This window comes from Uloborus diversus, chromosome 2, assembly GCF_026930045.1.
Source record: "Uloborus diversus isolate 005 chromosome 2, Udiv.v.3.1, whole genome shotgun sequence".
Lineage (NCBI taxonomy): Eukaryota > Metazoa > Arthropoda > Arachnida > Araneae > Uloboridae > Uloborus > Uloborus diversus.
This window is the reverse complement of record NC_072732.1, coordinates 44427173-44439782: the sequence shown is the minus strand read 5'-3', so window position 1 is coordinate 44439782 and position 12610 is coordinate 44427173. Positions and strand designations below refer to the sequence as shown.

General features: G+C 33.1%; 1 protein-coding gene across 1 annotated transcript in view; it reads right to left on the bottom strand.

The window, feature by feature from the left end:
- LOC129216283 (uncharacterized) overlaps nucleotides 1-12610 on the bottom strand; it is a 107257-nt gene that overhangs the window by 69205 nt on the left and 25442 nt on the right. The window contains exons 6-8 of the mRNA XM_054850493.1: nucleotides 9963-10089; nucleotides 8357-8557; nucleotides 3462-3632 (exon numbers count right to left, since the gene is read on the bottom strand). Coding sequence (XP_054706468.1) covers nucleotides 3462-3632; nucleotides 8357-8557; nucleotides 9963-10089 — 499 coding nt within the window. The remainder of the gene's footprint in view (nucleotides 1-3461; nucleotides 3633-8356; nucleotides 8558-9962; nucleotides 10090-12610) is intronic.

Genomic DNA, 12610 nt, shown 5'->3' with positions numbered 1-12610 from the left:
GCCGTTGAGAAGAAAAGTGAACTAATTGAGAGTTTATTCCTAGATAAATTTATTTTTTTAAAATCATAATTGCCTCTGTAATCGCGCTGGTTTTGTAGCAGTTTTGTATTCGGTAAACATTCCCGAACAGACAGGAATATTTGTGGATCGTCAATTGTCGACTGTCGAATACATATCCCGACGCATGTCGCAAATTGTATTTATTGGTCGCACAAAGTTATTGGGAGTTGACACGTTCAAAGTCATTGGGGGTTGACACTTTCTAATGCAGGTTTGACATAAGGAGAAACAGTATTCGACAACTGTTTAAAATAACTTTGAAGACATAATAGCCAACACAATCATCATTTCTGTGGAGAAACTATATAACTTTTACGTTTGAAGACGTATTTCATAAAGTTTAACAAACACACAAATGTCTAAATCCAGATTTTACACCAGAGATGAATATGAAGCTTTAGTTTTAACTGAAGGTTTTTGCGTTTCAATTTCAAATTTGCCCCTTAGTTATTATGATATGCCGTCACTTGATAGTTGGGCCACCGACTTAGTTAACACTAATTTGCAACGTATAACAATAGAGCAATGACGCTGTCTTAGCTACAATTATTGCGAATAATGAGCCATTACTGACGGCTGGAAAAAAAAAGCTCCCCAGTGATGCTGAACAAGCCTATACAGTTGTTGATGAAAACAAAGCAGTAAACATTCCAACTGAATTTTTAAATTCCCTGGATACACCAGGAATGCGACTACACTATTTCCGGTTGAAAATTGGCTCAACAATTTATTCTTTTTCGCGATTTAAATCCACCTAAATTACGCAACGGTACACGTTTCTTCATCAAAAGTCAACAATTTTGACGAGAAAGTTTAAAGGAGAAATGTTTGTGTTGCCACGTAATCCATTAATAGCGTCATAATTTTCAAACACATTTGAAAGGCTTCAATTTTTGATTCGTTTAGCTTTTGCAAAGACCACAAATACATCTCAAGAACAAACAATGTCTTCTTTCGGTTTGGACTTGAAACATAAATATTTCTCTCATGGACAACCATATATCGCCTACTCACAAGTGGAAAGTTATCATACTTTTCCTATTAGCAAAAGACTGGTTAAGCAAGAACATTGTGCACAACTTAGTGCTTAGACAGTTTTCAGTTTTCAAATAATAGAAACAATAGATCGAAGTCAATGTTATCTACTTCATTGAAAAAATTTAATTTTTATATGTTTTTAATTTAGTTAGTGTATTTTGTAAAGAAGTTATTGATTACAAACTATAGAGAAAGCAGAGGTGAATAAAATGCAGTGTAGAATCTAAAAGTGTGTGGTGGTTTACGCTTAGTTTCTACATTCGGTTATTTTACAACCAGTTTCGATATTTACTATCACTTTCAAGTTATTTTTGCTTTTTTTTTTTGGCCAAAATCATACTTACAAAATTTACTAAGCGTAAGTATAGTGATTTTTCCATAGAAAATTTAGTTAGTACTTACTGAATTCAATAAGTACTTTCTTCAGGCTGCACTGTAAAAAAAAATCCGAAACGTTACAGAGTAAAAATTTTCGATACTTGCTTGCAGTTCTGGCTAAGCTTTGGCTATGTTTGCATTACTGCTTATAGAAGTTTCTTAATAAATCAGAAAGGTGATAAGTTTTTTTTATATTTTTTATCCCTTCCTAAGTTTACACTAAAGTTCCAGAAACACGACTAGCTTCAAACGGAAGATCTTCGAATTTTTCAAGACACTTCCGAGATAATTTCAGGAAGTTTATTAACTTTTATCGGAAAACTTTCCGGGTTTTGGCATGAAATGTTACTGGCAGAAATTGGCCGCATCAGCTGCCCATAATTTTCCAGGAACATTCATGAATCGTTTTTACATTGAATCACGCCCATTGTCAATCTCACATGTTTTAAAATCGGCTATACTATTTTAAGCTCTATTAAAAATATTTATTTGATTCTAACAAAATAATAAGTAAAAGTTTTTTTTAATCCAACTTCTTTGCCACAGCAACGCGTGGCTGGGTCAGCTAGTACTATCTATAAAATCTTGGTTTTTAAGAAAACATTTCTCTTTAGTTCACAGTCTCAGGCTTCCTTCATGCTATACATTCTTTGTGCGCGTACCCCACTCATTGCAAAAACATTGCTTGGAACATGTGCATATGACGTCAGAGAGGCTTGAGACAGAGAGGTGGTGCGGTACTTAATCATGAAAACCAAATTTTAAGTGTGGTCAATGTTTATAATGTGTCTGACTATCATTGCACGTTTCCCGTGGAAATTCGGCCAGCCGCAAGCCTCCCTGAATGAGCCTGCCCGGGGAGCAGGGAAGCCACGAACCACGGGAAACCGGCAAAAGAATTTTGCTTCCATGTGTTTTTGTTTATTTTGGTGTGACTCTGCTTCGGCTAAGTGGGATCTAAACTAATAGGTGCGTTCCTTTCCGCCTGTGAATCGGATATTCGTCTTTACACCTCGCTGAATGTCTAACGGTACCAAATTCCAGCTTATATGCAAGCTATTAATCACGATTTATCTTTTTCATATTCTTAGAGAATCTGTCTCACCAAAATGTAGCTCTATTTTAAAGAATTTACTCTAAAAAAACCTTCGCATTCTTTTGGGCACTGTGCTATTGAAAATTTATATGAATTACAAGCATATTGCTTTAAACAGAAACAAACTTGAAATTTGTCTTTTTACACTTTGCTGCTTAAATAATACCGTTTGAAAAACTCAGTGGTTCATTTTCAAACCCACAAATCAATAGTTCGTTTTAATAAATACAGCTTGAAATGATTTCATTTCTAAAACGGAAAATGATTTTGGAATTGCACGTTGATTTTCTACCCGCGGTATATAGCGTGAGGAAGGAGATAGTATAATACACTAAACGTCCAAAGGTGGTCAAAAAAGAGCAACATTTTTAGCAGCTCTTTGCTTGCGCGTAATCCACAGGATTTTTTTTAAGTAGATAATAATGATAAAAAAACACAGAGATAAAGAAGCAGAAGTATTCATTAACTCGCATAAAATGATAAAAAAGATTTCGTGCAAAATATGAAAATTGAAAACTACTTAAATAAAGCACAAATTCCGGGGGGAAAAACAAAAAAAAAACTATTTTAAGGCTATGATGGAGACTCTTCATCGGTGCCGAAAAGTGACGCATAATAAGAAAATCGTGAGTGTACAGACGCTAACCAGAAAATCACAACCCCCAAATTACTTATTTGGCAGAATATTGAAGCCTTAGAAGTAAAATTTGCGACTTTTTTGCATTAATGAAGAGGCTCCATTGTACCTTTAAAATAGCTAACTGTAGGCTCTTCAATTTATGCCTTATTTATTGTTGTTTTTTAAATCATACTCTTTAATATGCTTAACAAAATTATAACCACGTTCCTTACTGTTTGTGTGTTTGTTTTGAAATAGATATTCACTTACTTTTAAAACGCACTCCAAGTACTTCATGCTCTTCAAATCATCAACAGTCACATCCCTCTCATCGTCACCAAAAATGTCGTCTAATTCAGCATGCACTTTTTCTTGAACTTCTGGGTGCAAACCGATTAAATACAAAGACCAACTCATGGCCATTGCTGTGGTATCGTGACCCTAAAAACGAATGTGTCAATTAATTTTTTTTTTTTTTAAACTTTCTTCAGTTTAAAAACGCAATTTCTGACCCTAAAAACAACTTTTCGTTGATAAACTGCTGAAATGGTATCATGACCCTAAAAGTTAGCTTTCAAAGAACTATTCTGCCGTGGGCAGGTAAACGGCGTTATCTGCAGAAATGAGTTTTCGAGATGTTTGAAGAAACGCATTTTGGATTTAATACTAACAATAGGAAAATGTTGGAATTGGACGTTTTTTTCGCGCTTTTTTTTCAGCGAAAACCAAATAAGCAAGCTTGCTCAATAAAGGTACTGTAAAAAAAACGTGTAAGGTTACCAGTATTAATGGGTGTAACGTTACACGAATTTTGAAGCGTGTAGCATCATTGTTTTAAGAACTCAAATTGTTGGAGAAACCTTGCACTACGGTTTCAGTAGAATTCAAAGCGCATGCGTAAAGGTTAGAATCGGCGAAGAGCATGTAAACTCATATTAACGAAGCGAAAACCGTTGTAGGTGGCCGCGAGGTAAAAGCTCTTGCTCTGCGATTCGCGTTCTGAGTTCGAACCCCACTCAGGTCATTTCCTCTCGTAGTACGTAGGCTGTTCAATAAGTAATAAGACTAATTTTACTGTCGCGAAACCAATCATCGGAATGTTAGTTTCTTTGGCATGAAAAATGCCCTGTTGTCTTTTTGAATTAATAAAAGCTACCGATAGTTGGTACGTGCAGACTCATGTTCCTGAGTATCACGTAATTGAATTGAAGCATGTTGGCGGGCGCCTGCAAGAAATACGACTAACTTTACTGCCATAAAACTACTCATCGGAATATTAATTTCAGTGGCATGAAAAATGTCTGTTGTCTATATTAATAAAAGCTACCGATATTTGGCGCGTACAGACTCATGTTCCTGAGTATCACGTGATTGAATTGAAGCATGTTGGCGGGCGCCTACAAGAAGCAGCCAGTTGTCAAAACGGAAGCGTCGTTGGAAAAAAGTTATGCGATTAAAGTTTGTTTTCGCCTGCAAAAGTCAGCATCGCAGATTTTTGATATGATACGTGAAGTTTTCAACGATGAAGCAATGTTTAGAGTCAGTACTTTTTGATGGCATAAAGCTTTTAAGGAAGGGAGGCAAAATGTGGAAAATATTGAAAGTGAGGGAAAGCTGTCAACGCGTTCATCACAGAGACAATGATCAACACTGCTGCTATTATCATCAAGGAGAATCACAGAATTATTTTACATTAGTGATTTCTGGCTGTTTCCTTAGCATAAGAAACCATTACGGGGCAAGCATTTTGAAAGCAGCAAAGCATGTCTAAACTTTGCGGATGCGATTTTGGCTCAGCTCTCACAAACGTAACATTCACAAGTTTTTAAGAAGTGGACAGAACGTTAGAATAAATGCATTTAGTCCCGCAGAAGTTATTCTTAAAAAAACCATGTAAATTATGACGATTAAAGTTGTTCTGTATTTTTTTATAAATTTAATCTTATTACTTATTGAACAGCCCTCGTACAATAAAAATGTCTTGTTTATAATAAATAAATAATTTTAGTGCATTAGTTGCTAAAAAGCATGAACTTGATAAATCGTTCAAGAAAGTCAGATGAAAGCTACATTTTTGTAAGCATACAGAACATCTTGGTGTAACCTTTCGCAGAAATGAGTGAGAGGTTACGCTATAGTTGCGTTAACCATGGTGTAACCTTTCACAAGCGATGTGTAATTTTACACCAGTAATATCAGTTAAGTTACTCCAGAGTAGGGGAGACAGCTAAGCTGCTAAGCTGCCACCGATTTTATGGAGTAAGGTAACACAAAATGTTTTGCAGTGTAACGTACAATAGATGACAAAAATGAAACATTTACAGCTACAATCGTTTATTTTTTTCAGTACAATTTAATGTAATTTTTTCTGTACTGTAAACACTCCATTTTTCAGTAATATTTACCACAAATGTTTCCTGAATTCTTCTTAAAACTACATCGATTCTAGTCAAATAAGAATCTTCTGACAGTTGGAAAGAGAAATAGAGCAATCCATGCGATTGGTTACTATTGTATCCAATGACAATTTGAAACGAATAGCTGTAAAAAGCTTGAAAGAATGATAAAATGAAAGATAGTATTGCTGTGAATTGTTATTTAAATATAACTATTTGGAGAAAATAAATAATTTAAATGCAAATATTAAGAAAGCAAATATTTTAAATGTAAATACTAAGAGAAAGTAAAAAATTTAAATGAAAGTATTAAGAGTAAATATTTTAAATGTAAATACTAAAAAAAGTAAATAACTTAAATGTAAATATTATGAGAGTAAATACTTAAAATGTAAATACTAGGAGAAAGTAAAAAAATTAAATGTAAATATTAAGAGAGTAAATATTTTAAACGCAAATACCAGGAGAAAGTAAATAATTTAAATGGAAATATTAAAAGAAAGCAAATGATTTAAAAGTGTGTGTAGAGAGAAAAGTAAATAATTGAAATGTAAATACTAAGAGGAAGTAAATAATTGAAATGCAAGTATTAAGAAAGTGGTCAAATTGCCATAAATGTAAAATACATGCTTTCCTTAAATAGCACATATTAAAGACTTTGTTGTAGTTTACAAGTAGCTAAAATTAAAAATTTTAAAAAACCTCGACTGAGTCGCAAATGTAGAATCAGAGGGAAAATTGAAAATTCTTTTAAAAGCCTTATAGTATAAGGCTTATACTATTAAAAACCAATTTCAAGTATTTTATTTGTTAACAAATAGAAACTGGCAACAGATAAAAATTTTAAGTCATTGCTTTTAATTACCTTGTCTGCCAACAATGAATTCGCTTACCAATCGCTTGAATAAAATAGCTTAGCCGTATTTAAAATCGGTAAATAGCGTTATAATTCGAATTCTATATAACATGGAACTTTCAAACACATTCTATCAGACGCAGAAAAAAATACTCTTTATTTTGGTTTCAAATTTTAAAATTTTTAATATTTTTTCACTGCAAAAATCGCGAAAAACCTGTTTGAGGCTTTTAATTAATATCTTCGTTATTTAATGTCATCCGAAAACGTAACTTAGATCAGAACACTCTCGATCAACTCTCCTTTCAAACATTTTTTTTTTTTCAAAATCGGTCCATCCGTTTAGGCGCTAGAGTGCCACAGACAGATACACACACACACACACACATTTAAAAAAACGTTCAAAACTTCACGCACGAGTAACTATTAAAAAATGGTTTTCGCAACACACAGTTTTTTTTTTTTTTTTGAGCAACCACGATTCTTTATTGCTTTCACTTGACTGTTTTTGGCGTTCCTATGATTTTATTTTCCCGCCAGCACCCTCCGCAGCATCACCGTCGACCGGCTCCTCACGATTCTGCACCTCTAGCGAAAACTGTCTCCAGGTTTCGTCAATATCCTACACTTACACACGCATACATACACGCACCTACACACATATACATATATACACCTACACACATACACATACATACACCTAACATACATACACATACCCCCTCCCCACACACACACACCTACACACATACACACAACTACCCACACACTCATGCCTGCACACAGACACAAACACACATCCCTACACACATACACATACCCCTACACACAAACACACATACCCCCTACACACAAACACACATACCCCCACACACAAGCACACACGCCTACACATACACACACTCTCGTGATTGCGAAAAACATAATTTGAATTCAAGATGACAAAATTCATTTTTTTTTTTTTTTTTTTTTTTTTTTAATGCGGTGGATAAGAACCGCATAAAAAAAAAGTCTCACGTAGAAAATATCCCAAAAAACTTAAAAAATAACTAGGATTTGCTTCTTTAAACGAAATCAAACTTAACCAAGTGATGATAATTTTGCCAAATAGTCGGACAAAAATTCCCGAATAAGGAACATTTTTAGGACACAGTGACCTCCCATCGGCGTGAACCTGTCGTCACTCCAAGATACTACCTCGCACTTGTTTTATCAATAATTACGTCGTTTGAGTCCCAATTTGGTTGAAATTTTCACAAACCGCACAAAAAAAACTCGCACAAAAATTTAAAAAAAAATAATACCGCACAAAAACAGGCTTGAGTGTATTCAAACATGAGGAGCTGTTTTGTACCATAATATGAAGCATCAACTTTATAAAAAAATTGTACTTGAAAAATAATGATTTGTACGTATTGCGGGTGTGACCGCATGATCACGCCCGCAACACATACAAATCATTATTTTTCAAATACAAGAAAAATTTTCAGAATGTTGATACTTCATATTATGATACAAATACTCGTAAATTTGAATACACTCAAACCTGGTTTTTTTTTTTTTTTTTTTGCGGTAGATAGGGAGCGCAAAAAAAAAAAAAAATGCATATAAAAAAATCGTTCGTTTTAAAATAACTTCGTCTGTTTTAAAAATAACCCCGTTCGTTTTATAAATAATTTCATCAATTGAGTCCCAAACTGATTTAATTTTTCATGTACCACACAAAAAAAGACCGCAGAAAAACAACAAGTTTGAGTGTATATAAAAATTAAAAGCTAAAGTTTAAAATAAAATTTCGGGAATAAATTTCAAATATATGCGGAAAAATATTTCTGCATAAATAGACTGTGCAATGAATTAAATTTTTGAAAAAAAGGAAAAATCTATGGTAGACAAAAAAAAAAAGCACTCACCTCGAAAGTAAAAGTATTCACTTCTTCTTTGATTTCCTCCACAGAAATGGAGTTAGGATCGTTTATGTGTTCTTCAAGCAGAAGATCCAAAAGTGCTCTTTTGTTACAAAAGAAGGTATTCTCGTCAGGCCTATTAATCGCGCTCTTATTTTCATTGTAGTTTCTGAATTTTAGTTTTTCTGCTTTTTTCTGTCTTATTATCTAGATAAGAAAAATTGTATTCAGTTCAACTTAATCGTATATTTGCTCATTTTTTGAGCTTGAATAAATTTTGATTGCTAAAATAAAAATTTCTTAATGTCTGAAATCTGTAAACGTTTCAATGTCCTTTGTAAAATAATGGTAAATCATGTACAGAGCAAGAGGCATATTATTGAGAATACGTTAAATTATTACTTAACTTAAATTTATGCTTTCCTAGTGCGTGTTTTCACTTGAACAGTGTTTTTACTTGAATAATAATTGACAAATCATATTTGAGGTCCTACCCAAAAATTAATATTTGCGACTTTCACAAAGAAAGAAACTTTTGCAGCTTTACAACTATAAAAATATTTATAATTGTCTAAAATAAAGCTATTTATGATATAAGTAAAACAATCAAAATGTGCAATGTACCATATGCAATATATTCAGGTAGTTCTGCCTTAGCAGTGGCTTAAGGGCGGTAACAATCAAAAAATATTTTTTCATTTATTTTTATCACATTGTTCAAAGCTATTTACCTGATTAATTACTCTGGGCTATCTGGGACCCCTATTATTATAATTTGTTTTAATTAAATATATATTTTTTGTTTGTGTAAAATATGAGGAGTATTTTTAGAGACTAGCCGCGTGGCAGGACGCGGGTTTGCTGTTCGACCACGGTTAACGTGGAAAATTGGCAAGATGCCAGTTAAGAAAGTTCTATCTGAATGAGCCTATCAGGAGAAAAGGAAAAATTAGGAGGGTATTTTGATGCTAATTGTTCGCCACTGCCTTCTTGACTAGTCAGAAAAGCGGTGGTTTTGCTCATTTCGATGTGACTCTGCTTCGAATTCGGCTAACTGGCACCACTTCAAAAGTAAAAGATGCGACCGTTTCCACCTATAAATAGAATATTCGCCTTTCCATCTAATCGGTGGCTGAACAGTACACACTGAACTTGCGCAGTTCCCCGTCATAACGTTTGCCTCCGTACAATCAAGTTTACCTGTTGAAACTACAGCCCTGAATCGTAGAGTAAAGTAGCGACACGTCTGCCGTCTTGGGGCTAAACGATGTTTCCCTCCTACGTCCGCTATGATGAAGTAGCGTGTTTTGCTTCTTAATTGTGGTTTCTTATTAACTCCTTGTTATTCCACAACCAAGAAGAAAAAGACGCTACTTCATCATAGCGGACATAGCAAGAAAGCATCGTTTAGCCCCAAGATGGCGGACGTGTTGCTACTTAATCTACGATCTCTAAGTTGGAACGAATTCCCCTTCTGCGCTTGTTTTAAGTAAACAAATAATCATTCGAATAAGAGCGTGCTCAAGTCGAGATAGTTACACACATTCATGTACGCATTGCAATCTTAAATTTATCCCTTCTCGAAATGTATTAATTATATCATTTCAATTACCTTTTCAGTGAACTCTTGCACAACTTTGTTGTTCTTTGCAAATCGTCTTCCCTCAGGGCTCATTTTAAACAAGAAATCTGGCCATAACCAAGGAAACTGGTTTCTTATGAAAGTCAGTCGTGTTAGCCTAACACAGAAATTAAAATATCAGCACAAATTATCTTATAGTTATGCATATTTTAAAATAATACAGCAAAAACACATGGAAATAAACTTTTTACATCAAAATACAGTGGCTCCCAAAAGTGTTCGCACACCTACGACTTTCAATGAAATAGGCCTCTATGCATTGGTTAGAATTAATATTTCGGAATAGGTATTTATTATAAGATTTATGATCTATTTTTAACAAAACTACACGAAAACTTTTAATAAAACATTAAAACTTAATTTTTTAAAAATCAAAAACCAAAAAGTGCCGGAAATTTTATTTCACAAAAGTCTTCGTACACTTTGAAAAAATGTCAAAAAATTAATAAATAATTTATAACTTTATAAATTATTTACTAATTTTTTGACATTACATAACCTTTTTTGTAAAAAGTATCTAACTTTTTACAAAATTATTATTTAGTAGAATATTATGCATTATCAACAACAGCTTTTAAACGTCTGGGAATAGATTTCATTGTTTTTTCTTTCTTTTTTTATGCAGTTTCTGAGTAAGTGTTCAGCCGCTCTTCGAGTCTTACTGTTTCTAGTTCACTTTTCGTTTGAATGGTGTATTTTCGTAATCTAGCCACCAGATATCTCCAAATACGTTCCATTAAGTTTAAATCTGGCGATTGAGGAGATATTTCTCAGTTTAAGGACAATTTTTGCGACACCAAACGCAAAAGTGTACTTGTTATCGTTATTTTGATTAAAAAAAAACAAAGTTGTTTCTGATTGCCAAATTTTGGGCTAATAGTTTAAAATTGTTTTTTGAAATATTTAAATGAACAGCATGATTCATTATTTCATCGAAAAATTACAAATTTCCAAGTCCTGGTGCTGTTATGCACCCTCACACAAAAACACCTTCACCGTCCTGATTAACTGATCCAGCTAAGTTCTTAAGATTAAATTCCTCATTTTTTTCTTCTATTGACAATTATACAAAAATTTAACCCAAAATATTGAATTTATTTTCATCTATAAGTAAGATGTTGTTCCAAAACGTTTTGAGCTTATTTATCATTGATTTTACGACGGAAAACGTAAGCTTACTGTTTTTCTCACGAACAAGAAAATGTCTGCGGGAAGAGGTCCCCTTTAATCCAGCTAATCAGAGAACTTGGCGAACAATTTTAGATGAAAATTAAACGTAAAATGCTTCATTCAATTCTGCAGAAACTTTTTCAGCGCTCAAATGTGTATTTTTCATCATTTTTTTAACTGTAAACCTCCGATCATGCTTTGTTAACTTTGCCAGTTGTCCTTTTCTTACCTTGTTTTCGATCCGATTCTTGTCTTTAAAGTATTTTATCAAGCACTTCACTACAGAATAGTATAAATTAACCAATTTAGAAACATCTCAAACCAATTTACGGCTACAGTGAGGGAAAAGTTCAAATTTCGAATCGTGTTTGTTGTTTTCCACGCATACCTGCCATTTAAAAATAATAAGAAGAATATTAGGGAATAAATAAACAAAAAAGTAAAGGCAAATGACTTTACAGTGTCATTACAATGCAAAAATAATAAAAAAACTACATATGATAATTTTAATCATGAATTAATTCGAAAATATTTCAGTGTACGATGACTTTTGTGGCGTATTTTTTCTCTGTCTCATCGCTTTTTGACAAATTTCAAAAATAAAATCTGGCAATATTTTGAAAAAAAACTACTGGGTTTTATTCAGAATGGCATAGGATTGGTGTGAAAAAAAATGGATTTCATATTTGAATTCAGTTTTGCGTTATTTTGGTTTTACTACAAAATTTCAAGGTGTACGAACACTTTTGGGAGCCACTGTATGTCATTCAACAAAATATGTCATTCCGTCCACCATTGGTTAAGTGAACTGGAACCAATCCACAGAAAACATTTACTATCCTTCAGATTTTTACCTTTTAACAGTTAAACAGTTGTTACCAAAATAATTATAATATAGTTAAATTTTTGCACCGATAACTTTTCTGTAAATGCTGCAGTTTTAAAGTATCGATTCCATAATTTTTCTATAAAAATTGGCTACGTTGAAGTGTGTTTACATTTGTCCATTGACAAAGTCTCTTCTTTTTTCCAACTAAATTGGATTTTTTTCCTTTTTAAATTTTACGTTTTGTTTTCAAAGTTTTACTTACTTATAGATAACCAGTACAACAAATACTTGCCTTAACATTTAAATATTATTTCCAGTACAAATTAGCGAACATTTTACTATTAATTAACTCAGTAACTTTTATCACATAGTTTTTTTTTTCCTTTTGTGAAAAAGAATACACAGATCCGAAATTGATTACGGTTTTTATCAGTCAGGGCAGAAAAAGATTGAGAAACGTTGTTATAGTGCATAGTGTGCATCTTAAAGTAGCAAGTGCGACGCAAAGACTTTCTCCTCCGAGCAGTTTTATTTGCTACCTCAACAAAAAAATTTTAAAGGCTGGTTTTCTTTGGTTGTAAGTATATATGTATATATATACACTGAATGGTTATGAAAT